At 40.2% G+C, this 27,500-nt stretch overlaps 2 protein-coding genes across 14 annotated transcripts in view; both read left to right on the top strand.

Moving 5' to 3' along the window:
- Positions 1 to 9,885, top strand: part of LOC147148571 (proton myo-inositol cotransporter-like) — an 18,281-nt gene extending 8,396 nt beyond the window's left edge. For 4 of the 6 annotated variants that reach the window (XM_086028235.1, XM_086028239.1, XM_086028241.1 and 1 more), the window contains 7 exons: positions 10 to 173; positions 3,321 to 3,435; positions 3,528 to 3,653; positions 5,069 to 5,187; positions 5,564 to 5,716; positions 6,484 to 6,656; positions 8,947 to 9,885. In XM_086028235.1, the coding sequence (XP_085884361.1) occupies positions 10 to 173; positions 3,321 to 3,435; positions 3,528 to 3,653; positions 5,069 to 5,187; positions 5,564 to 5,716; positions 6,484 to 6,656; positions 8,947 to 9,072 (976 nt within the window). In that variant the 3' untranslated portion in view covers positions 9,073 to 9,885. Of the gene's footprint in view, positions 1 to 9; positions 174 to 3,320; positions 3,436 to 3,527; positions 3,654 to 5,068; positions 5,188 to 5,563; positions 5,717 to 6,483 lie in introns of all 6 variants that reach the window. The other 2 variants (XM_086028236.1, XM_086028237.1) reach the window with 2 other exon arrangements.
- Positions 9,886 to 10,271: 386 nt separating this feature from the next.
- The window catches only part of kif21a (kinesin family member 21A), a 43,277-nt gene continuing 26,048 nt past the window's right edge, over positions 10,272 to 27,500 (top strand). For 2 of the 8 annotated variants that reach the window (XM_086028225.1, XM_086028231.1), the window contains exons 1-10: positions 10,275 to 10,798; positions 20,290 to 20,512; positions 21,360 to 21,542; positions 23,328 to 23,468; positions 23,536 to 23,670; positions 23,992 to 24,168; positions 25,203 to 25,318; positions 25,391 to 25,586; positions 25,958 to 26,147; positions 27,304 to 27,370. In XM_086028225.1, the coding sequence (XP_085884351.1) occupies positions 10,755 to 10,798; positions 20,290 to 20,512; positions 21,360 to 21,542; positions 23,328 to 23,468; positions 23,536 to 23,670; positions 23,992 to 24,168; positions 25,203 to 25,318; positions 25,391 to 25,586; positions 25,958 to 26,147; positions 27,304 to 27,370 (1,472 nt within the window). In that variant the 5' untranslated portion in view covers positions 10,275 to 10,754. Of the gene's footprint in view, positions 10,799 to 20,289; positions 20,513 to 21,359; positions 21,543 to 23,327; positions 23,469 to 23,535; positions 23,671 to 23,991; positions 24,169 to 25,202; positions 25,319 to 25,390; positions 25,587 to 25,957; positions 26,148 to 27,303; positions 27,371 to 27,500 lie in introns of all 8 variants that reach the window. The other 6 variants (XM_086028227.1, XM_086028226.1, XM_086028228.1 and 3 more) reach the window with 6 other exon arrangements.

The following is a 27,500-nucleotide window of genomic DNA, read 5'->3' on the forward strand; positions in this document are numbered from 1 at the left end:
TCTGTCTAGGTACTACAGTGCTACCATTCTGCAGATGTCTGGTGTGCGCGACGAGAGGCAGGCCATCTGGCTGTCGGCCGTCACCTCCGGGACCAACTTTGTGTGCACATCCCTCAGCATCTGGCTGGTGGACAGAGTCGGACGCAGGAAGCTGACGCTGGCCAGCCTCACTGGTGAGTTGTCACAATGCACTACTCAACTGAACTTGAACTGAACTCAACTTTGTATTTTTTTCAAAAACATACTGTAGTCCTGTTTTTTTTTCGTTTGTTTTTTTAATTAGAGAACAACAATGCCAATTCTTCCAATTTGTCTGTATTTTCACATGGCCTGTTGCAATATGTTCTGCTGTTACAGATGAGTTAAAAATGTGTGTATGCATGTATATAAGTAACTGGTAACTGGGGGACGTGTTGGGTGGGGCAATTACTCGAGTAATTGATGTAATTATCGATAGGATAATCGATTCGTCAGTGACAACCTTTATATATAATTGGATATATATTCTAATTGGAAGATTCTTTTTTTTTCAAAATACAATTCCCACATGCCAACAAGCTCAAAAGCTCAATTACAGAGGTAATTAAGGTGCTGCGAATATGCAATCAACAAAGGTGATTGATAAAGTTATTAGCGTTGACTAAAAATTATGGCTAAAATGTCAATTCATTCCATATATACTACTCACAAAAAGCTAGGGATATTTGGCTTTAAGGTGAAATTTATGGAAAAGGTAAAAAGTTCACACTACAGTGATATCATACCATGAAAGTAGGACATTTAAGTAAAAGGATGCACTGGTGATTTCCTCATCTCAAACAATTCATTGAAACAAAAGTTAAAGCGGAAGTCAACCCAAGCATATTTTTTTCCAGAATATGATGCCTGTGCCTGGTGGTGTGGTCAGGTACCCTTGCAGGTGACCTAGCACGCAGACTACGCTGATGTGAACGGTTTCGAATGGTCTCACGTGACACTTGTGTGTCTCTCACCTCCCTTAAACGTGCCTCGAGTTGAGTCAAGTCAAGTCAAATTTATCTAAAAAGCCCTTAATCACAGGAAAGTCTCACATATTAACGACATCCCCTGATGTTAACCCCCAGGAGGGCAAGGAAAAAGTAAAAAAGAAAAAAAAAAAAAAACACCTGGGGAAAAATGAGAAACCTTGAGAAGGGACCACAGATGGGGGAATCCCCCTTCCAAGATGATCAGACTGCAATGGATGCCGAGTGGGCAACATTTAGCACGTATTATGATCCTATGCAATATTGGTTAAAATAATGTGAAAGTTAATCAAATGAAGATGGCGTCTGCGGGTCACTGCCCAGCTGGTCAATGTAGAAATCTCCATAGCAGCGCCTCTGAGGATGTGGTCAACCTCCAATCTTTACCGGTCAGTTGCTGTGGGATCGAAACAGCAATCATCATCAGTGGCATTCATCATCCGGTTTCTCACAATATAATGGTCATCAGCATAGGATGTGGCCAAAGGACGTCCACTTCTACATCTTTTTGTGATTATTCCAGTCTCTATATCTGTTCCAACCTACTGATGACACTCTGTGACACTTTAAGCTCAGTGGCCACTTTCATCTGAGAACGTCCTGTTTGAAGCATTACAATGGCAAGGTACTGTTGATCCATTGTTAGGTGCCGTCTTGGTCTCACGATGTCCAAATGCGAACAGTATGAGGAGGACGACTGTTTAAACACCAGCTCTAATTGAACCAGGACATTTATTGGATCGATTAAAAGATCAAACACCTGTTGTGAATTTTGCTGTTAAGACAGCTCCTCGTTAGAGAACAGCAACTTGTGCAAAAAGTACTGAAACATTTAACAGTTGGACATGTGCATTCAAAAGCTTAGAGGAGGTCACAATAAATTCACCTGTAAAGGTTTGAGTTCATTTTAGGCTCGTCCTGAAATTTCACCCATAAGCCAAATTTCCGTTAAGGTTTTGTGAGTAGTGTATGTGCTTTCGAGGTTATTTTAAATGTATTTATTTTATTACTACTGGCCGTACAGAAGAATGAAGGTGGAAGAGTCATTTACTTGACTTTATTACACAATACTTTGTACTAGTAATACTTTTTTTTTTTTTTCCAAATCTTCAACTCAACAAATACACCGTATATAAAAAACTAAAACTAATACTGAAACGAAGAAAACAAACCCGCTCTTAAAACTAATTCAAACTAACTGAATTTAAAAAACAAAATAAAAACTAACTATAATGAACATCCAAAACTATTTTAACCTTGGACGAATGTGTTATGTTAAGTAAGTTGAATGCACCCGGGGGTGGAGGCATGACTACTTTGCATGTCAACAGTTGCTAGCACTAAACTAAAGTTTTTAACCATGCAAACTTGGCACGGTCTGACGAGTTTTCAGTGACAGGTCTAATTTTTCAACACACAAAACATGGTGCTCATGTTGCAGAAGCAAGTAAAGGCTTTTGGTGTGTTGAGTGAAAACATGTTGACACCACATGTCAGAAAATCTTTTAAATGCATTACCCAAGAGCTAACAGGCAGGGAAAGTACTATTTCTTTTTTTTCCAGATATTTAAGTGAAAGTCATTATTTGGGCCCAAGAAAAAAATGTAAAAAAAAAAAAAAAAAAGAAAGAAAGAAAAAAAGCTAATCAAATTGCTCTAAAACATACAAATATGCATTTTATTGCACTCTGAAGTTATAAATGATAATAGCTTCCATGTTTTTTGTATCATATTTAATGCTTGAGGCATTTACACGTTTGTCAAAGACAAAAATGACTATAGAGGGAATCACAACAAAAAATGCCTTTACTTCTGACCGTAAACTAAGTTGCTTTGACAAAGTCAGTGCTAATTTTGGATTATTTATAGTTTACTGCGCAACCAGCTGATGGCTAATGAGACTCAGCCATTTTACTACAATTACTGTATTGCAAAAGGTGTGTACACCAGCAGCAGAAGGCACCTACTGTATCAGACTGCATATGACTTATTAGAAAGAAGTAGGACTGTGCAATATGGCCTCAAAATGAATAGCCACACCCTTACGCGCATGCCATTGTGCAGCAGTGCGGTCTTGCTAAATGTTTGAGGCCCGAAACTGTACACCACCGTCGCAACAACAAAAGGCAAATGCCAATGACATTATGCAATAGAAGTTTGACTTTCGTTTTCCCTCCTGAACCATTTCTTCTGATACCAAACAACCTTTTGTTTTTAGTTTTTACCATATGGTGACACAATAGGTCTTTAGGACATTACTGTTTGTATCAATTATAATACTCTTGGCAATTTCTTTTCTTTTTTTTTTTTTTTGTAGGTACCGCTCTGAGTCTCTCTGTTTTGTCAGTCGGCTTCTTGCTGTCAGCGCAGTACTCTCCCCGTGTTACATTGCGACCGGTCGACTCCCACAATTCCTCCTGCGCACAATACGGGTAAAAACACATCCTCTGCCCCCAATAATATTCTTTTTTTTTCCCCCATCATGTACGTGTGGTCTTCATTAACGTGTCGTTGTTCTCGTCAGCTACTGTGGGGACTGCATGTTGAATCCCGCTTGTGGCTTTTGCTACCATGAGAACAGCAGCGGCGTTTTTGACTCCAGCTGCCTGCCCGTTAATCCAAAGTCCACCGAGCACTCGGCGTGGGGATGGTAGGTAGTGATGATGATGCGAACTTTTGATCAGTACTCTAAAGAGAGGTATTTATTGTTCAATAATGCTCATTTGTTAACTTTACATTACATTTTCATCCATCCGGTTGAAAGTTGTTTGGTGACTTACAGTAAATTGAATTATGTATTTATCATCATGTGTATCTGTTTTTGATTGTGATTTAGTTATTCAAAGGGAAAATGTGTTGAATAGTTTCATTTTTCAATGATCATTCATTTTAAAAACCCACTATTCATTTCGACCACATGCAAAAAAATATGCTCTGTCACATCAACGTAATTATTTTTATATGGAGGGAATACTAGAAGTTATTTGTGATGCCATTAGGCTTGCACCTCTGCTGAAGAAAGTGTTCGTAGTCTTGCGACTCTTGGAGGCACCGTAGTGCATGTGCTTCAAAATGCACGCGCTTCCACGTTAGGTCGTTGCATTCTATTAGTTGACCACTAGACAGCATCAAGTTTTTACTTGATTTAGTGTTTAGATTTTAGTATTTAATATATTTTTTTATTGACTTGTTTAATGTTTTTTTTTCACATTTATTTTGTTTTAATTATTGGCTTGCAGGTATTTTGAGTATTTTAACCGTTTTGGGCATTTTAAATTATTTACCAACACTACTTATTAATAGTGCTGCACGATATTGAAAAAATATGCCATATGGGTTTTGAATATTGCGTTATCGATATTTCAATATGTATTTATTTTTAACATGTTTGTAAAGAAATGACATTTTTATTAGCTAATGAAAGATATGAATGTTTTCAAGATAAGCCGGCTCAATGTATTATTGTATAATTAATTGTAATAACTTAAAATTATATATTTTTTAGTTATTAGTAAGTGGTAATCATGCCTGTTCTCTTATTGGGCTTTTTCAACACTTTAGATTGGTCAATAATGTGTACAAATAACACCCACGCATGTGGACTGACCAATAATATAGATTTTTGAAAAAATATGAAATTCACCCAAATGTGACTTATGAGGTTTTGGCTCGACACCGGCGATATGAAAGTATTAATTTATCGCACGTGTTTGTGATACATATTTCTGCCATATATTGTGCAGCCATAGCGATTAAGTTATTCATTTAATGGTAGCATTTTAAATTATTTTGTGATTTATATGTATATTTAACAGTTTTAACTCATTCACTGCCAGACATTTTCAGACCCTCTTTTACCTTAACGTTTGAAAAAATTTGAGAAGAATATAAATACGTTCCTGGGACTGAATAGCTGGAATGTGAAAAGACAAGTGCATGAGTTAATAACCTTGTTAAATTCAAATGGATTTGACAGGCAGCCAAACTTTTCTACATGAAGAGATAATGTAATGCTTTATTTTTCCCTTTTTTTATTTTTAATTTTTTGCAATGTCAATCACACAGGTGCGCCAACCAGACGGAGACACCAGACGGTCCATTCTGGGCCTACAATTTCTGCCCCACATCCTACTCTTGGATCGTTCTGACGGGCCTCCTCCTTTACCTGACTTCCTTTGCTCCAGGTCTGAAAGAACGCTTTTAAAACAATAGACCTTTTGACAACGACGTCACATGACATGCTTACTGGCGGCAAAAGCTCAAGCATTCTCAAAAGCGAACAACCCATTTTACGTTTGTCCAAAGCAGAGCAATTGAGCTAAAAAAATGTGGATGGCTTAAATGATGATGATGATGATGATGATGAGTTTGAAACTATGTGGAAACTGCGATGTTACGCGAGTTGAAATTTCAAAAAATGAAAAGGAACGCTGGCTTGTATTTGACATTTTAGCAAGTAGGTTGATTCAAAAATATCAATGGCTTGTCCATGAGTGTAAACTAAGTGTGAAATAAGTTGTAAAAGCAACCAAATACTGAACGCGACTTTTTGTGTGTCAGGAATGGGCCCCATGCCTTGGACTATCAACTCTGAGATTTACCCACTGTGGGCCCGCAGCACTGGAAATGCCTGCTCAGCCGGAGTCAACTGGATCTTCAACGTCATCCTCTCGCTCACCTTTCTTCACATCGCGGAGCTCATCACCTATCAAGGTGACTGAAGAGGCTTTCAAACAAGCGTTGCGTTTGAAGTTACCTTTTCAACAAGGGAGCTGGGCATTTTACTAAAAATTGAGCGTCCGTTATTCGTCATCCGTCTGCAGCGTGGGTACCCTTCCGTTGTCCGTCATTCGCCTTTTTCCCCGGGGGGAAAAAATAGTACCCGTCTATAAGCCGGTCCACCTCTAATTTTAAACGCCTCCCTCTCTAGGAATCCAAGCCAGGGTTAGTGTTTCAAGACAGGAATGTTGTTTCAGATTAGGGTGGCTTCAAAACTCGGATTGCAGGTTTTGAATCAGGGTTTCAAATTGTGTTTGGGGTTCAAATTAGAGTCTTAATTCAGGTTTATGGTTTTATTAAATGAGTGTTTCAAGCCTGTATTAGAGTTTAAAGTTTGGATTTCAGGCAAAGTTAGGGTTTTCAAATTCGACTTTGAAGCCAAGGTTGAGGTTTCAAGCCCGGGCTTGGGTTGAAAACAAGGGTTAGGGTTTCGAGCCTAGTTTAGTGTATCAAATCAGGGTTTGAAGCCAGGGTTAAGGTTTCAAAAGACGGATAGAATTTCCAACAGGCGTTGGGGTATCAAATTTGGGATTTCAAGCCCGGTCAAGAGTTTCAATTTGTAGTTTAAAAGTAAGGGTCAGAGGCTGAAGCATGGTATGTTTTTAAATTAGGGTTTGGGGCTTTACATTTTTGTTAGGTTTTCAAATTGGATTTAGGGCGGTGTGTGGAGCTTGGAATTGACCAAATGCGTTCCCCCGTAGGCATCTTCTTCGTGTACATGGGCTTCACCGTGCTGGGCGTGGTCTTCGTGGTGGGGTGCCTGCCCGAGACGCAGGGCCTACAGCTGGAGGACATCGAGAACCTGTTCACTGGCCCCTTCTGCTCCTGCGGCACCTCCTTGAACCTCACCAATCAGAACATCCAGTACATTCGGGTAAAAGGCAACAATTACCTCCCGTCAGACAACGACACCTCTGACTTAGATTAGATCGTGGCAGCGGGATTCTGGCTTTCCTTGCTTGGCTTTTTTGTTTTTGTGAAGACTGTTGCAGCTAGGAGGAAAATCACCTGATGCCCTCTAGTGGTGAAGAGCAAAAATTGAGCAAAATTTGCACCTGTTGATTTTTTTCTTTTTTGTGGCACCTTCCTACTCAGGCAACTCTGTTCAGTCTGTGGCTTCATTTCACCTGGGTACGACTTTCCTCTTAACATTCTGTTTGGATAGATAGATACGCACATGCGTACATACATACATTACATAATTCATGTACAAGGGAAGTTCACTGTTAAAGTTGTCTCGCAAGGCAAAGCAGGCATGCCAAATTGCTATAAATATTAAACATGAAAAATATTACAAATATATAAGTTTTAATTTAAAAGACTAAAATAAAATAAGTGACAGTTTTAGTGTAATATGAAAGTCCAAAATTAAAGTGCATTGTGATTAGTGTGCAAGGTGTTGGCACTACAGACGTGAGGGAATGGGGGAGGAAGGATTTTCTCATTCTGTCAGTGGAGCAAGACAAGTCACAGCAGCCTGTCACGAAAGCTGCTTCTCTGCCTTAACATTGTGCTGTGCAGTCGATACTATGGACTGTACATGTTGTTCAGCATCTTCCTTTCTGCCACAGAAGTCAGGCACCTTTTCTCGCGCACTCAACGAAACAAACGCTGCAGGATCTCTTTGTAGACTTGCTGGTTGATCATCTGTCCCTCATTGAAGGTTTGGGTTTGAAATGTTACCTTTGTGACACCAGTTCTGGAACCTTTCTGACACATATACACTTCTTAAAGAACTACTATGTAGTTAATAGTGCAGTCACCCACTCAGGGCTGTGCAATTAATCGAAATTCAATCACAATTACGATTATTACACTCCACGATTACAAAATTGGCATAATCGTAAAAAACGATTATCAATATAAATTTATATCCAATGCCCTATACTTGTTTACACAAGGAAATCGTACTTGAATTTATAGATTTGCACGTTTTTAAATTTTTTTATAATAGAACATTTTATTACTTTTGTTTGGTCGAAAAGGAACTTACATAATTATCGTGTTTCAAAGAGATGTATTTGTCATTATATTTTTTACGTTTAAACATTTTCTTGTTTTATAACCAAAAAATAAATGATCGTTTTTGACTAATCATGATTTCAATTACCGGTATTACCAAAATAATTGTGATTAATATTTTTTTCACTACCGCCAGCTCACGCATGTTCCCACAGTAAGACTCATGAAGTACATCCCAGTCTGTTGTTCCAAAATAGTCTTTCAGAGCCTTCTCTGCTTCCAGAATGAGCATGTAGTCGTGGGTATTTTCCTCATCCTTGGTTTTTAATGTTGTGGTCTCTTTTTGTCAGTGCAGACAGCGAGATGGTATTGTATGCATCCTTGACATTTGCATAGTCAGTCAATCGTCCAGTTTCCACTGATTTTACAGTCCTCATCCAGGTGAAAAGCAGGTAGTGTCTTGTCCAGAGTGACGTGATTCAAGTCCCCGCCTTAAGGTGCTGTGCTTAAAATTTCAACAAAACATCAAGTGTTTTACAAACACCACAGGATTACGATCATGTGATGATGACTCGTGGTTCTCAGCCTTTAGATAACAAAGCAGGACAGTTGTTGGTTTTAAAGCCACAGGACTATTACTTTATTACTATGACATTTTTAGTGGCAGACTTCACCAACACAGTGAGCGTACTGTAGACTACCATGCCTTATTATTTTAGCCACGTTTCTAAAATAGGGCTGAAGCCAGGGTTAGGGTTTCAGTTATAACCAAACATGACAGTTTTGCTGTTAAGCCACAGAACACTATTACTTTATTACTGAATACTCCATCTATATGACAAGAGTACTGTATGAGCTTGGACCAATGCCTTATTATTTGAACCGCATTTACGAGAGCAGTTTCGTTCAGTGCTGTACGGACCTGGCAATATTTGGCATTTGAGGGGGCTGATTGGCAGGTGGACGGACAGGAAAAAGACAGCAATCAAAGCTGGGCGGAATTTAAGCGTCACCCCAAGAAGTGTCGTACAAAACTGAACCGTACTCCTCAGTGGAAATGGGGCTTTTGTTTTGTTTTGTTTTGAAATACATTCCTGGGTCATATGCTTATGTTTTGGTGCTTGGTGGTGCACTTTACAAAGGCATTCTATTTTACTTTATTGCTTTAATTGTCTCACTAAAAGTGGCTGAAATGTTTTTAGAAAAGTCCGGAATTCAGCCCAGTGGACAACGGGAAGGTGGGCTTGGAAAATGGCATAGCCTATATCACTGTAAGTAAAAAAACAAAACCAAAAAAACAACAAACAAAAGCACAATGTTGTATATAGCGTTGAAGCACCTCGGCAAAGATAGAACCATATTTGATTCCTTCGCTCTGCAGCTTTTCTGAAACGTATCTTGTTTTATTTCCACAGTTGAAATGACCAACTTTGTGTACTGAGCACCTTTTTGCCACACAGCCTTCAACTTTTCATGGGCAGGTAGAAGAGCGCCTTTCGGTTATCTAGTCTGACTCACTAGATGAGACGTTATGTCAGGGTGTGGGCAAACGATTGTGCTTGGGAGCCACATTTCAAATGTCAAAACATTTTCAAATGGGACAGATGCGCTATGTCATTCATAGAGGGGGGGGGGTGTAAAATGTGTGTAGTTTATTCTAAGGATAAAGTTCTTGTTTATTACAGTACATATTAAATGGCTGATATTGATCATGTAGTGGCTCACGTAACTGAGCTCAGTAAAGGTTAATAGGAAAAAATAATAGGGGTGCTGATCTAAGACTTGCACAGTTGTGTATGGTATATTCTGATAGATTTAAGAATGAATTTATTTTTAATTGAATAATATTTATATACATTGCTGCTGTTCAATAAATTGCACCAAATTATTATTGTTACCCACATTTTTGATAAAAAATAAAACATTCGGAAAATATAGGAGTACTTTTCATTGGTCAGCAACAGAATGATTTCATTACATCAAATACCGTCTCACAGTGTAATATGTTGTTGAATTATTCATGTTAAAATTGTTTTTGAAGACGTTCAAGTTGCTTGAAAACCAAGTCTTTTTTAAAAATACATATATGTAGCACTTGCAAAGTTCTTGTTCCTGAAGGGAAATAAAATAATTTAAGCTCCTATGTGTGAATTTTTCATGTTTTTTTTTTTAACACTGCGATGTACAATACCACGTTATTCTTATGGGTTTTACAACACAGTGTGTCAATTCCATCAAAACGGCGTCACACTTCGCAGCCACAAGATGTCGCCAAAGCTCCACGATGTCCCTTTTACCGAATAGAAACCTTTGAAACTCCAACCTTCTGTACTGTACTGTACTGTGTGGGGCTCCGTACATGCTTGTACATGCCTCTGACAGCACTAAGCAACCGCGTGGACAGCTTGTCAGAACAATTTACACGTCAGGGGAGCAAAAGCACACGCGTAAATAAAGAACTTCAAAAATATTATAAACACCTCCTCGGTATGACGTGTTTGCATTTGTCGTGTACGTAATGAAGTGGACGTTTGATTTCGTAATTGCATTCATGTATTTTTATTTCAACCAATGCAGTAGAACCTTTAAGTTATTAAAAAAACTTGTTAAATAAATAAAAATAAATAGTTTGGCTACATAGACCGAATGTGTGTTCCGCTCGTTATGACGACAAGAGAGAGGGCGTGGCTTCGTGACGCATTGCGGTTACCTCCCCTCCCGCCGGCGCTCCTCCACACGGCGCGTGCGTGCGTGCGTGCGTTTGCTTGCACACCATACGTTTGTTTGCGTGCGCGTTCACGCTGGCTATGCTGGTGCTGATAGCTTGGTACTGGTGCTGGTTGTGGCTTGCGCACGCGCGTGGATGCATCAGCGGTGTCGGTGCAGGTAGTAAAAAACAAACAAACAAACAAAAAACGTCTTATTTTTGGCGTTCTTTTCGACATGGCGGCGTCCGACTGGCGGTGACTCTTTCCCCCTTTCCAAATTCGAGAGGATTACGTGAGGAACCATGACGTCAGGCCAGGATGAAAGTTCGGTTCGTGTGGCGTTGAGGTGAGTCAACTTCTATGTATGTGTTTGCGACACCTGTCAAGCTAGCTCGCTAGCACCTGTGCGGTAACGCCGAGTCACCAACCGGCTTGGTACCGGGCCTGACGGCTCTCCAGTGCAGGCCTATAGTTCCAGCTGTGGCCGGTCAGCTGGTGGTGTGGCCGGGGTGCAGGTGCTCGGGGGACGAGTGGGTGGTGGTGTAACGGTCGTGGATGAAGCAGACTGAGTGACTGACTCTTTGTTTGGTGACGTCTTGGTTTCTTTAAACGCACCGAATTCGGGGGCCCACTAGTTAGCTAGCCAGACAGGTGCATTCATAGGCTCGTCAAGTAATGCTAGTTATCGAAGACTGTGACGTAATAGTGTCGCACACCTCAAGTGCCGCCCTTACGTCATCATGACGTTGTTTTACCTATCTATCTATCTATCTATCTATCTATCTATCTATCTATCTATCTATCTATCTATCTATCTATCTATCTATCTATCTATCTATCTATCCATCCTTTTGGCACTTGTTTTTTTCACTATATTTCTTTACCTTGGTCATTATAACTGTCATCTATCATTCTATCATTTGTCGCTATCACTATCGTAATATCTAGCTATCGTTCTATCTACCCTTCTATTGTTCAATCTGTTCTATCCTATCACTCTGTCATTCTATCATTCTAGCCATTGTTCACCCTATTGCTCTATCGTTCCATCTGTTGTTCTTATCAGTCATTCTATCTAGCTATCTATCCATCCATCTACTGCTGTAATTCATTGTCTTCGCAATGTGTTCTGTGAGTTCTGTATAGAGTCAGGTTCATAAATATTGGGACGCCAACACAATTCTCATCTTTTTGGCTGTAAACCTGACTACAATGGATTTGAAATAAAATGAACAAGATGCTATTTAACAGCAGCTTTTCAGCTTTAATTTGAATGAATTTACATCCAAATCAGGTGAATGATATGGAAATTACTACAGTTTGTATATGTGCCCATTTTTATTTAAGGGACCCAAATTAATGAGACAACTGGCTGCTCCACTGTTCCATGGCCAGGTGGGCGTGTAATAATGGCTCCCATTGGAATGAGTTCCCTTGCATTTAGTGATAATGTGACTGCAGACAAAAGCAGCAGGATGAATTAAGAAGTGTTTTGGGCATGTTATTTGCTCATATTCAGCCAAATATTTCAGGACTCGTCCGACAGTGCTTCATATTGCAGACGGACAATGACCTGAAGCACACTGCAAAAGCAACCAAAGAAGTGAAATGTTATGCAATGATTGTTAATATACTATAATTACTCTTGGTCCCTTAGAAAGTGCGAGGCATACAAACTGATAGAACTGATGTGGATGTACAGTAAATACCCTAGAAATAAAGCTGAAAGTCTGTAGTTAAAGCACATATTTCATTTCAAATTATTGTTGTTGATCCATTGTTCTGTCAATCCTACCTGTTCTTCCATTTGTCTATCAATCCATCCATTACAGTCTCCACTTTTCCGCCTTAGCCTGTTTTCTTGCTGCCCTCAGTGTCCTTTTGAATAAAATCTGCTTGGCAACAGTCACACGCTGAGACGTAATTATAGGCGCCCTCTTTGTTGTGCTTTGTTGTTTGTTAGCATGTGTCTGCTTATCAACAGCAGTGGCAGCGTGGTTTCCTCAGTTTCTCTGAAGGCATGACATTGTTGTGAATGTGTAAAAATAGTGAAGCAGCACTTAGTTCAATATTTTTTTACTGCCATTGGAGGCTTCATTTTTACTGTCCTTTGACTTGTGGTCTTTTTTTCCCCCCCAACAAGGATGCAATTAGCAGAGGATGTGTGGGCAGCTTCTCCTCCTCCTTTCATTGTCACATCTTTTTTTTGGTCCTTTTTTTAATTCCTGGAACTTAAATATAGTCAAAAAGAGATGCTTGCTGACCCCTTCTGTTAACTTGCAATTCGAAACAAAATAGTGTCAAGTCAGGCTATGCAAATGCTAAAGTTTGAAAGTTCTTGAAGGGGATGTAAAGTAAGATGAAGACCTATTTTAACATTTGTTTGGGAATTAAGAATCCTAAAATGTTTGGTGCACAGAAAGTTAAGTAACCATTCAGTTTTTTTTTTTAACTTTAACTTGTTTTTTTTTTTACATTTGCTATAAAACATGTTTAAAATAATAAAGGAGACAGTTTGGCACATTCGAGACGATAATCACCTTCACATTTAAAAAAAAAAAATTATTTTTGGCCACTGATTTATTGCACACGTTGCTTCGTGTTTCATTGGTGTTTTGCTCTTTGGTCTGTTGCTGTTCTTCCTTGTGAAAATAAAGGGCATCTGCATTCCAGTATGTTGCGCCCCGCCCATCATTTTACACCTTCGAAACATTGTAACTGTGTCTTGGCACCGTGTAAATTATACAGAGTACAGGCGCCGGAGGACTAGCAATACTAGCTAGCTACAGCTGAAAGAACATCGGGGCCTCTGTTGAGATAAGCGGGGATTAAGAAAAAAAAAAAAAGATGGTTTCCGTGGTGACTGCGACACTCTTTCCATTGCTTGACAACACACACATGAGCACATGAGTCCACTCTGACACACACACGTGCTCATGGCCCAGAAATAATTCGCCGGCGTCGAGCCAAAACCTTGTGCCTCCGAAAGAGTAATTTTACAGGAGACCCCAAAAATGGGAAGTTTGTTCAACCATTTGCATTGCATCGTGAAAGAGAGCAAGCCATTTTCAACACTTCAGATTGGTCAATAAAGTGTAAAAGTAACACCCACACATGTTGACTGACCAACAGTAAAGATTTTGGAAAAAAATATGAAATTCACCAAAATGTGACTTATGAGGTTTTGCCCGACGCCAGTGAAATACTGGATACACATATTGTTGCACTGACACATTTTCTGGCTGTCTACTCTCTCTCTCTGTCTAATAAAAACAAGTACCGTTAATAAAATCAATAACCTCCCTGTAGTCCAACCTCTGATGGTTTGTTGAATTCATTAAAGAGACACTTGGGTGAGCTTAACATTGGCACTTATATAATAGGTTTGCATGTAAAAATGACATCAGTACTAAAATGCCCACCTCAAAAGACTCTCTAGTGATTTAAGGGCTTTATTTGTGATTAGGTTTATGGCAAATTGTCCCGCTCCTTTTTGGGGCGTGGCTTATGTTATGTTTTCGGTCTCAGCTGTCTATGTCACAGGAGGGAGCCGAGCGTGGTAATATTGCTCGCTTTGTCAGTTCTGTTGTCTAAAACGGCGACCCATCGCCTCCAAAATGCAAATGCACATTACTACTTTTGTCCACTTCAACCTGTGAAAGTATAAAAGTGTTCTGCAAAATAGTTTGGATTTATTGGCATAAAATGTGATCTCATCATGATCACCTCCACAAAATCAAAAATACTGTGGCGATCGCTTCTCCACTTAAACAGGCTGAAGCGGACAAGAGCATGAATGCACATGAACCACGACGGTTTATATTTCAGACATTTAGCGACGCTAAACTCATGTCAAATCTCAGGAGGCAGACAGCGACTGGCAGTGGACAAGCAATCAGGCAAGCGTGGATCTTTATCCGCCCCAAAGCGGGGGCCGTGATCAGCAAAGAAGCAGTGTTTTTTTTGTTGTTGTTGTGTTTTTATAGCAAAGAAGCAGTGGGGAAGCAGAACGGTGGGGGGCGCGGCCATTTTCCTCATTAACAAGAGGCGTTATTAATGGAGCCACTTATTTCTTAATTTCTTCCAAATGTATTGATAAAGTAGAAAATGACAACTCTTTCCATTTTCCTGATCTAAAAATATATAAAAAGAACTTGTTAGTGAAAACATGGCCATCCCGGCCCTACCGTCCCTTTAAGCGCTGTATCTAAATATTTTAGTCCACAAAGTTCACATCAATGTCTTGCCAGGGCTTGTTGCTGTTCAAGCTGGGCAGAGCATTGTAATGACATTAAATAGATCCGTAAAGACCTGAAGACTTTGTCAGCTCAGTCTAATGAGTGGAAGGCAAGCTGCTACTTGTCTAAGTGGATACAATGTTGTGAGCTGCAGGCCATTGGATAAGGAAGTTAAGCAGACCTGGAGTCAGATGACGAGGAACAACAGCTGATAGCTTTTGGCGTCGGTCACAGTGATTGATTGGGCATTTAAAAATGTGCACATTTCCTCCCAAAATATTGTTTTCCTACTATTTTGTGGAGGACTCAAGTGATCAAGTCACATGCTAACACTATTAACACTGTAAAGCAAGTGTTAAAAGGCACTGCTAAAACAACAACATAATATCCAGGCTTAACTTTAATGAGGAACGACAAAGCTGTTATGTGAAAGAACCATGGCATCTAAAGTTTTGATGTTCCAACTGAAAAGATGAACCAACATACTTTGACGATACAGTATCACTGATTGTTAACGTGTGTTACACAGGCTATATCCTGTCGTACACAAAAGAACCACTGCCCAAGTATAGTTCAGTTGTATTTATTTTTTCAGTGCAATACATTTGAATCTAATGTTTAACCAGCGTTATGCTTCTCAGTTAAAATCTCTCATAAGGATTCATACTCAATTTCTGAGCTAATTTTAGCTAGCTGATAACAGTCACGTTTATGTCCGTTTAGTTTTAGTAGAACATAAAAAATACTAATTATCCAGATGAGGATGGAGACTTGGCCTGAGGGGGACAGTAGTGCGAACACAGCAGCCTCGACAGGGCCCAAGGCCCCGTGTAGACCCCTCTTTGTTCATATCCACTGAACCAAAGAATTCCCTCAGTAGCTCGGCCGCTAGCTCGCCTTGTTTGTAATTGGCGCCGCCCCCTGCCTGTGTGACTGACTGCTCGGGTTGGCAAAAAAAAAACTGCTACTGTAGTCCTATCAACTTGGGTCAAATGTTCCTTAAAATCCGATGGATTCATCCTTGACACAACTGCTCACAAAATCTCTAAAGATTTGAAGTAATCATGAGGACGGTCAAGAAGGTGTCCCACCAACCTTTGGCCTCAAATACTTTTATGAACTTTGAACAGATAATCCTTAAAATCAATAGAACTACTGTTTAAAAAAAAAAAAAGAACAACAACACTTTTTTTTAAATAAAATGAAATTGTGAATAAGTGATAATGGAATGAACAATCAGAATGGTTCAAAATTTCACATTTTTTCTTAGTTAAAAATATTTTAGTTAAAAACCTTTACTTTATCACTGATAACAAAGCTGATCTGTAGACTTTTTTTTTTCTTTAAAACCTTAGAAACTCAAAATGGATTGTTAGACACTACACTTTTTTATTTTACTTTTTGAATAAAGGCAAATAAACAACAGGATAGTGCACTGTTATTACAAACTTGAAATACAGTACAGGAAATATATTAAAAGGAAAACGTTTCCTTTTTCATTTTTACATGGCTTGAATGAATATCACAAATAAAAAAAAAAAAAATCTATCTATATATCTATATATATATCCTAAGTCCTAACCAAACCGTTGTATTACCTGCAGTAAGTATGAGTATGTTGACTTTTGATTTTATTGATATGCCACTTATTATTACGGCGCTGTGTTGGACCCACACAGGGAATTTCCGCTGATCCCCGATACCCAGTCACTTGTTTTCGGAAAAAAGGTAATGGTGTCCAAGCAAACAGGGTGGGTCAAAAGTCCCTGCGTGTTGCGCTGATAACGGCTTAGGCCGCTTCCTGCAGGTCAAAATTCATGCGTGCAGCAAGGGACAGGAGGGGCTGGTGCGTTAACAAGGACGATCGCGGGGGTGGAATTTGATGGAGATGTCGCTTGAAGGAGGAAAGACCACCATGTTCACAGTCCTGTAGCAGAACTCCAATAGAGCAATTTAGATTTTTACAAATATGACAAACATTTCACCTATCTCAATTACCTTAAGGGGGATATCCTTCTAAATCAATAGGGTTCTTGTTTTTTCCAGTTTAAATTGAGGCAGAGGTGATATGTGTGCGTGTGCCACGCCCCCCACTGGTTTACTGTAATTAAACACTTTCTCATATATTTTACTGTCCTTTAATGTTTTCTTGAATCATATAGTATACTAAAATACAACATAGAATAGATAATACAGCAGCCGTCTTTGATATGAAATTAAGTGTAACAAAAGTGCACCTGTACAGTAGGGCTGCAGCTATCGAATATTTTTAGAATCAGATATTCTACCGATTATCCTTTTGAGTCATTTTTTAAAATTATTTTTATATATATATTTCTACTTCTGTATAATGTTTTGAGATAAAATCTTGACAAGTATTGACATTGCCACATAAAATGTTCTCAAATTAAATGATCTTTATTTAAAAATCAGAATCATCACCATAGGACTATATACTTCATTCAGAAATACTCCCATTATTATTTTTACACTTAGGTTTATATTGCGATAGTGTATACTGTTACTGGTAAATTGTTCATTTTGTACCGTGATATGAATTTTAGGCCATATCCAACCAGCCCCAGCACGCATTAGTTTAGAGAGGAAATGCACACTTCATTGATATAAATATGATGATGAGACATGTGAATCTATTTGAGAGCATCTACGTCCTATTTGTGAACCCCACTGGAGTTACATCCTAGTCCTATTTGTGGTGCGGTGTTCACTTTTAGCCCCGAGGTTGGAACAACTTGGCTGGATGCTGAGCTTGGTTCTTTTTTTTTTTTTTTTTTCTTTTAATGCCCCCTTGCCCCTTTCCCCTCTCTGTTGCCAACTTCCAGTGGACCAGACCATTTAGGATTAGGATTTTTATTCATCCGCTGACAGTCACCATGGCAACAACATCCTCTCTGTCACGCAACCACGCTGCACCAGCATGCTTTGGGTGTGGCATTACTTGGAGTATTTCTTTCAGCATTTCTAGTGCATATTGATATTTGTTTCGTGCACATTGGAGTTTGATTTTGTGCTGTGCACCAGGGTTCGCTTTTTGGGATGCTCAGCAGGGTTCATTTGTATGGCAGACGGAGATTCGCTTATTTGGTATGCTCTTCCTTTTGCCTGTTTGGTGTGCACGAGGGTTTACGTTTTTGGTGCGCACCTTGGTTCACTTCTTTAATGCTCATCAAAGCGTTAACTAGTTAACACTAGAGTTCGCTTTTTCTGCACGTCGCAGAGCTCGCTCGTTTAGTCAAGAGTTCTCTCATTTGGTGCGCACCAGGGTTTACTTGTTTGGTGTGCGTGGGTGTTGGCTTTTTTTGGTGCGCAGTCTGCACACCACCTGAGTTCGCTTATTTAGTGCGCACCAAAGAGTTCCCTCGTTTGTTGGGCACCAGGGTTCACGTTGGTGTACGCGAGAATCCACTCATTTGGTGTGCGCAAGCGTTGGGTTCCTTGTTCGGTGCACAGTCTTGCCTTCTTTAGTGCGCACCAAAAGCACCGGTGTATATACCAAACGTACACTGTGGTGCATCGGGGGGCCATCAAACAAGTTACACCTGATGCGCATCAAACAAGCAAACTGCGCTATACAGTATTCGCTTGTTGTAGAACTCTAGGTGTGCACCAAAATAATTAGACCCCGATGCGCACTCGGTATTCACTTTCTTGGTGTCCACTGTCCACCAGAGTCCATCACTGTGATGCTCACAAAGAAAGTGTGCAAATGAGCTCTGGTGCGCACTATACAAGTGAACTACTGTGCACCTAATAAGTGAACTCTGGTATTCACTTGCTTGATGAGCAATGAGTTGTCACTTTTGAGAGTGTCCTCTTTGTGCATCTTCTCTGTCAAGTCACTCGGTGGCTAATGAGAACCAGACATGTCTCTGCACAGGCACTCTGGTGAACTGCAACCTTAACTCACCCCCCTGAATCTGTATCCCCCAAAATGTTGTATTTATCTAGCAGTGACGCTTTTAGGCGTCCATGTCTGCATCCCCCACAACTTGGTATTCGATAGCACCGCCTCGAATGTTGGAAGATAGCATCCACCGCCAGTTAGTCCAATTGACACCACATTTGAATTTTTCAGGGACATTGCCCACTTCCTGGGGTCTTGCCACACAAATTCTCTTGAACTAGCCAACAGACGTCACATCAATGTTCAGATTCTTGACTGGATTACACAGTTCAGTCTCCTGAAACAAAGAGCCTCCTGTTCTCACTGTAGCGGATTACACATGTTACATATTGTCGCTGCAAACAACTCAAAACAGCCTGGAGGTGTCCCAGCACCTTGTTGCTCCCACAGTGTTGGTGCGCTCGGTGCCAGGGTCCAGTGTCACATTTATGGATGCACAATGGCCCCACTGTGCTGCACCCCCAGACATTGTTTTGGAGGCACAATGAGGCCGTTATCCACACTAGATGCGAAATGCTGCCAGGTGACTTTCAACCCTGTTGAGGACTTCCATATCAGAGGAGGTGTTTCTTTCACATTTAACACAGCGATAAGCAGGATTCGCCATAGATGGTTGGGGGGGGAAAAAAAGGGAAAAAATGATTAAAGTGAGTTTAATGCAGAGAAATTAAAACGGTACATCCAACATATATGCCTGAACCCAACAATGATGAGACAGCACTTTCTCACAACAAATTTTAAAAATTCACACGAAGTTCCAGCAAAATCGGCACATCAGAACAAGCAGCAACAGTAAATCCGGCAGTTATTTGCTTGTGCCTTTACACAGATCATATTCAAGTACCGGTAGATCCAACATTTATTCACCTATGACTTTCTCACTGAACCCAGCAATGATGAGAGTCATTTCTTACAACAAATTTAAGACTTTAAAAGGAGGATCCAGCAAAATCAGCACAGCTGAGTAAGCATCAACAGTAGATCGATTGAAGAACATAGTGAAGGCGATTGTGTGCCTTTTACATGGTTATTTCAAGCCTTTCATGCAGAGATCCAGCAAATGTGGTGCATTGGAGACGGAAGAATAGCTTTGGCTGCCTTTTACGCAGAAGCCAGTGAAGGCAAGATGATTTACACAGGCACTTGAAGACCTTCATCGTGAGATTCAGCAAAATCGGTGCAATAGAGACGTAACATTAGATCTGGCATCCATCTGCGACTTTTATGCAGAGCCCAGCAAAGATAAGATATTGCCACTACTGTGTGCAATAACACAATGATGTCAAGCCTTTCACACAGAAATTCAACACAATCAGTGCATCAGAGCCGTAATGGTAGCATAGTATTTATTGGCCTGTGCCTTTTATTCTGAACCCAACAAAGGCAAGGTATCTCACCCACTGTGTTTTTTTTCACACACAGACTGCAAGCCTTTCACACAAAGATCTAGCAAAATTGGTCCTTCGGACATGTAACAGTAGATTTGGCACTCATTCTCCCATGTTTGTCCCATTATGCACAGAACCCCGCGTTTGTGTGATATGCCACCACTGTGTCCGCTTTCACGCAGATAAATTGGTGTACCAGAGATAAAATAAAAAAATTATAGATTTTATTAACTTAGTTTTATTTGAATTTTTTTCACAGTTTTTTTTTTTTTTTTTTCCCCCCCAGGATCCGTCCTCAACTGGCACGGGAGAAGATCGAAGGATGCCACATCTGCACGTACGTCATGACCGGCGAGCCTCAAGTCATCCTGGGCAAGGACAAATCCTTCACGTACGACTACGTGTTTGACATGGACTCGCAGCAGGACACCATCTACCAAACATGCACCGAGAAGCTGATCGAGGGCTGCTTCGAGGGATACAACGCCACCGTCTTCGCCTACGGACAGGCCAGTCGCAGATTATGTTCCTTACTGCACCATATGCTGTGAATGTCATCGCCATCCCTTTTTGTGCAGAACCAAGAAAAAAGCAGGATCTCGCCACGACTTGGCTAATGATGCCGTAATCTCTTTCACGCAGAAATATTACATTTCAGAAAAGATTTTACGTGTATCCCCCTTTGCCTTTTTCACAGAAATCTGTAAATAGCAAATAGTTGAATTTCAACACAACAGGGCGAGAAAAAGTTAGCGTTGGGTTTTAAACTTCCTCTCACACTTGTCCTCGTATTGGTGGAGAATTTGTGGTTTGACTTGTCCCAATATTTTCCTGTCGGTACCATTTATACAGAACGCCCTTGTGAAAAAATGACAACTTTCACCTGCAGTGTAAATGGGGCTTAAGATTGAAGCCTTTTTCACAGAGATCCCGCAAAATTGGCATGACACACTCGACCTCATCGGACAGCGACTGTTGCTTTCCACACAACGGGGCGGACGTTAAAACTTCAAATCCTTGTCCTCGTGTCGCAGAATACCCTTACACCCTGGTATCATTCTACCTCTGCTATGGCTCTGACACTACTCCAGAAGGTGGACTTGGTACCCCCATTCCAAGTCAATGTCATTTATTTAAAACAGTATAAAAAAGGTAAAGAAAAAAAACGCTTACATGCAGTGTAAAAGGGGCATAAGACTAAATACACACAAATCCCACAAAATTAGCATGATAAAATATCAAATAAATTACAATAGTAAATTACACATAATTTAGTAGCATGTCAGGCACTGCCTTGACTATTCCAGTTCTAACTTTGCGACATGTTGACCCAGTTTTCTGTCCCGGCATGCGCAGACTGGTTCCGGTAAGACGTACACCATGGGGACGGGCTTCGACGTCAACATTGCCGACGACGAGCTGGGCATCATCCCCCGCGCCGTTCACCACCTCTTCCGTGGCATCGAACGGCGCCGGCAGGCTGCGCAGGAACAGGGACGCCCCGCGCCAGAGTTTAAAATCAACGCTCAGTTCCTGGAGGTAACCATCGCGACGGCAGCTGTCATTATCAGCAGGGGGGCTAAGGAGGGAGTTTAGGAGGTGGCGATGGAGGAGTTAACAAGGAGCCGCATTGGGAGGCACTTGTGCGGCTCCGTCACACTTTGACAGCGCTCGCATACCAAAAAAGGCGAGCCGCAACCCGAGATGTGTTGAAACGTGGATGACCACAAATCAAACCGGGCAGTAGAATCCATACTATTGTCCCTTTTTTATTGTAACATAGAAGGGAAATCATGGTCCCAAAATGTATTTGTGTCGTTCTTTTTTTTTTTTTTTTTTTTTTTCTCCCAAACAACAAAAAAAAGACTTTCCTATGAGTTTGGTGTTTGTTTGTTTGTTTTTTTTTTATTCTATGAAAACATTTAATTCATTAAAAAGTTTTTAAATTTGATCTTGTTGCCTATAGGTGCCACAAGATGTCACTAGATTTTTATATTTGTAAGGGTCTTGGGGCATTTTCATTTAAGAGCACCAAAACTAAAATAATAATATTTGGGGTGTGAAAACGAAATAGGTTCACAAAAAATGCTTTAAAAAAATAATGAATTATAATCATTTAATAATGAATTAATTCATATTTATGTTTTTTTTTTTTTTTTTTATGTTAATGTATTTATTCAAAGGCATTTCTATTTTTTTTCATTACCGGTCATTTCTTTTGGGTGAAAACGAAACGAAAAATGCTTTAGAAAAATAATGAATTATTAACATTTAATAATGTATTAATTCATATGTATTTTTTTAGGTTAATGTATTTATTTAAGGCGGTTGGGGCACATTAAGTCAAATTTCTAGTTGGAATTGAAACCACTTAGGCGAGGTTCACACCGCAGGTCTTAATTCTCAATTCAGATTTTTTGAAAAAATCCGTTTTTTGGGGTTTTTTTTTTGTGTAAGCGTTCATATTATATTATAAATGCGACCTCGGTCTATCTCGTGTTGTGAACACGTCTCCAAAGTGACCCGCATGCGCACATGAAGAGACGACGTCACTCACGACGTAGTGTTTACGGAAGTAAATGTGGTCCAGGCACTTCTACAGTGTAGTGATTCGGTAGGAGGTAGATATATAGTATTTGCGGGTAATTATGAGGCAAGGCTATTCTGTCTCATTTCACGGAGACGTCACCAAAGCACTTACAGCACTTTACCTCCGCCCACTCTGAGCGCATTTTGGGCTAAGGATGACGTCAATGTCGGATATATGCGACCTAGCAGTTCAGACTGCGGTCGCAGTACAAAAAATCGGATATTTATCCGATTTAGGACCATATATGAGCATGAGGTGGCATTTGAAAAAATTCGACTGTCTTAAAAAAATCAGCTACAGGTCGCATATGGGCAAAAAAATCCGATCTTGGTCGCGTTTGCCTGTGGTGTGAACCTAGCCTTAGTTCCTTTCCATACTTGGGTCCTTGAGAGTTTTTTACTATAGACATGTCACCTAATTTCATGTCAATCTGTAAAATTGATGTCAGTTTTTTTTCCCCTTGTCCATGTCAAATCTCCAAAATGATTATCAAACTTTTACACTGTACTCCAAATTAGATGGCGCGTAGCCAGAAAATCAATCCAATTTAATGTAACCCAACTTGGGTGAAGAAAATCTCTAAATATGTGCCCAATAATGGCTGCTTCAAACCAAAATGACTCTTGTTCATTTCAAGGCATGGGTCCTTGATACTTTTTGTATGTATTCTATTGTGATAATCATGCCTATCTACCTAACAACAATTTTGCATTGTGTTTTGTGTCTTGGCACAGCTTTACAACGAGGAAGTTCTGGATCTGTTTGACTCAGTGCGGGACGGGAAGCAGAAATCTCACATCAGGATCCATGAGGATGCCAACGGTGGGATCTACACTGTGGGTGTGACCACGCGCACTGTGTCCTCCGAGGCCGAGGTATGACGTCCAAGTAGGAATATCTGCAGTCCAATGACGTCACTAATATTTGTCACTGGTAATTCAGATGATGCAGTGCCTGAAGCTGGGCGCTCTGTCTCGCACCACTGCCAGCACACAGATGAACGTTCAGAGCTCCCGGTCGCACGCCATATTCACCATCCACCTGTGCCAAGTCAGAGTCTGTGCCTCGCCCGACAATGTGAGCCACATGCCACCATACGCAAACCTTATTCTTTGTCATGATGTAATATGCTCTTTTTTTACAGTGTAGTTTATTTAAAGTCAAACATTTTTAATTTCAAAACATACATTAATTAACTTTTTAAAACTATTTATCCATTTTAATATAAAAATGCAGATGCGCTTTGAGTAAATAACTAATATAAATGTATGAATATGTAACTAAATTTATACAAAGTGGAAATGAACTCAGTAAATGTAAATATTTTCAATTGTAAAGGCACTTACTTTTTATATTTGATGGTACCACCTGCCAAGTCTTTCTTCTTGGTCGTTGTAGCAGGAAGACGGCGATGACATTGACAATCGGGTCTCCAATGGCAACGGAGTCATGGACGAGTACGAGACGCTGAGTGCCAAATTTCACTTTGTGGACCTAGCCGGCTCCGAGAGACTCAAGAGGACAGGCGCCACGGGAGATCGGGCCAAGGAGGGCATCTCCATCAACTGTGGACTGGTGAGTGAGAATAGTGTTGCACTGACATCTGGTGGACACCATGGATACATTAACCTTGCCTTTAATAAATTACAATATTGTGAAAATCTTCATTTATTTCAGTTGTTTAATTTAAAAAGTTAAATTGGTATTACAGTTAAGCCCCATTTACTACAGGGGACACGCTCTACGCAATCAGTGAAAACTTGCCGTATGGAAAATCATCTAGAAAATAGATAGTTTTTCTCCCACATGCTCTTAAAACATTTAGACTAATTAGAACACACTTTTTAATCGCATTGGAAATGTTTCTTAACTGAAAACTAATTAGAAGCATTAAATGTATAAAAAGTACTGTAGGTTTTCTGTGTACAGTGCATGTGTCTTTAAGAGGAGGGGCCATTGTGTATTTTAAAACATTATTTTATTATTATTGTTCTCCCAGCATTCAGTAAACAGCTTAAAAGTGCGTTGGCAATTGTGGCTGTCCTTTCCTACATGCAAGGACAGAACAGTAAATATATTGTAAAAACACATAAAAGAATATTGTTTTGAATATTGTTATCCCAAAGTGCGATAGCAGGAATGCGAACAGTGAACCGTGATCTAGCAGAACACTGCAGAAGTACTGTACCTTTAACTCATTCACTGCCATTGACGAATTTACTTGTCTTTTCACAGTCCAGCCATTCAATCCCAGGAACGATATATTTTTTTCAATCGTTACGGTAAGAGAGGGTCTGAAAATGTCTGGCAGTAAATGAGTTAATTAAGAGATTGCCTAATTGTTCTATCCAGCCACTGGTATTCCATTTGGAATGATTTACCTACTGTGGTCTGCAACAACGCAGACAAAGAATATTCAGCAACGCATCAACACCATGCATCTAACATGTACAAAATCTTGGACCCATGCTACATTAATGACTGTATTCAGTAAAAAAAACAAAACAAACACTTTCACATGAAGCTTATGAATAGTATTGGCCAGCATACTAGACAGTCTTGGGTTTATTTGTTGATTATTTAATTCATTCATTTTCTGTTATGTAAAGCTGGCTCTGGGGAATGTTATCAGCGCTTTGGGCGACCGCAGCAAGCGGTCCTCGCACGTGCCTTACAGAGATTCCAAATTGACCCGACTTCTGCAGGACTCCTTGGGAGGAAACAGGTCAGTAGAGATACACTGCTCTTTGCTTTTCACCATAAAACCACACTGTCGAGGTATCCTTATGTGTCTTAGCCAAACAGTGATGATCGCATGCATCAGCCCTTCCGATCGCGACTTCATGGAGACGCTAAACACACTCAAGTACGCCAACCGCGCCCGCAACATCAAGAACAAGGTGGTGGTGAACCAGGACAAAGCCAGCCAGCAGATCAGCGCGCTCAGGACTGAGATCGCCAGGCTGCAGATGGAACTCATGGAGTACAAGACGGTGTGTGTGTGTCTGTGTGTGTGTGTTGGATAGATGTTTCAAAAGGGACATACTGTGGATATTATAAGTCAACCCATTTTTCCATATTTTTTTGAGAGTGCAAGTAAAGAAAAGCTGAAATAATGTGGTTGCACAAGTGAATACACCTGTGCATAACTGGGATGTGTCTGTGTTCAAAATAAATCAATCACATTCAAACTCTTGTTAAATGGGAGTCCATGAAAAGTTGGTTGTTTAATTTCACTCTTGATGGGTGGGCAGAAACTCCATAGTCCCTGCTATTTCTGTGAAAAGTATAAAAAAATGCATTTTACATAACCTTTCCCCTTTAAAAGACAAAAAGGTACTGATTGCTGTCCTCCCCTACGCAGGGTAAACGCTTGGCAGGCGAGGATGGTGTGGAGAGCTTCAGCGACATGTTCCACGAGAACGCCATGCTACATACGGAGAACGGCAACCTGCGTGTGCGGGTGAAAGCCATGCAGGAGACTATCGATGCCCAGCGGGCACGACTCATGCAGCTGGTCAGCGACCAGGCCAACCAGGCCCTCGCCAGGGCGGGTAGGCATCTCCAAACACCACAACAAGATAATGGAAAAAAAACGATCACATTCAGATGTTTCTGGGAACAAACACTGTGCAGCTCAGCCTCTGGCTAACGTACGTCGCGATTTTGCTTTTCTCGGTACAGTAAACCTTTTCTCAGCAGGGGATTTGGGCTGAGCCTTGCTGCTAATAGCAAAAATCAGTGAATAAAAAAAAACTATATATATATATAAAAAAAAAGATATCTTCACTTCAGTCAAAAATGACATCATAACTGCTCAGGGCTCAGGTAACAACCAATCACGGCTCATCTTCAGAAAACAGGTCAGCCGTGATTGGTCCTTACCTGAGCCTTGAACATAGTTATTGGTGCAGATGGTCAACCTACTCAAAGGAAAGTCAATTTTATAGCTTCTCTAGTGCTAACGATGATTGCACAAGGGTCTTCTAATATACTTGAACCTTCTGGCGCAATGGACAAACACCTTGTACCTTTAGAACACTGGCGTGATAGTTGCTGGAAATGGGCCTTTATACACTCATGTAGATATAGTACCAAAAAACAGACATTTGCAGCTAGAATTGTCTTGTACCACGTGAATAATGTATAAAGTGTATTCCTGCTTAAAGTTATCTTCATTGAAAAAAAATGCTTTTTTCTTTAAAAAATAAGGACATTTCTTGGTGACCCCAAACTTTTGAACGGTGGTGTATATCTTCACCATATATCACGAGCTCCTGCGATCGTTTGCGTCCACCATTACTGCTTGAAAAAATTCCATGACATCCTCCGAGGGATCACGACACCACGTGTATACATTTAATCGGCTAAGTCACCGAGGATTGGATTTAAAAAAAAAAATTAAAAAAAAGAAAATGACGTAGACACTCTCCCAGCTGTAGAGGGAGAAAGATACAAAAGCACTCCCGGCTCTCGTGGTAGAAACAGGGTTATGCGCTCCCGGCCTAAATGGGTTTAAAAAAAAATAATAAAATGAAATAAAATTAAGAAGAAGAAGCAATTTTACATTAAGAATTTAGTTCCCTTACCATACCGAATGTGAAGCAGACTATGACCCTATCACCAAGGTATGGACCAAACAGTCATTTTTAATAATAACATGTTTAAAACTATACCATTAAATATTCACTGATTTTCTTTCTTGTTCAGGTGAAGCAGGCACAGAGGAAATTGGCAACATGATTCAGAGTTACATCAAAGAAATTGAAGACCTCAGGTAAACACAGGAGGGGCCGCACAGCTTGAGGTTAAAACTGTTTAGATTAAAATGTTGTACTTTGAGTACACACAGTAGTGTGTTTGCACGTGCTACATGTGCAGTTTTTTTTAAATTTAGAACATGCAGA

This window comes from Filicampus tigris, chromosome 4 (genome assembly GCF_054856515.1).
Source record: "Filicampus tigris isolate MCC_2025a chromosome 4, RoL_Ftig_1.0, whole genome shotgun sequence".
Lineage (NCBI taxonomy): Eukaryota > Metazoa > Chordata > Actinopteri > Syngnathiformes > Syngnathidae > Filicampus > Filicampus tigris.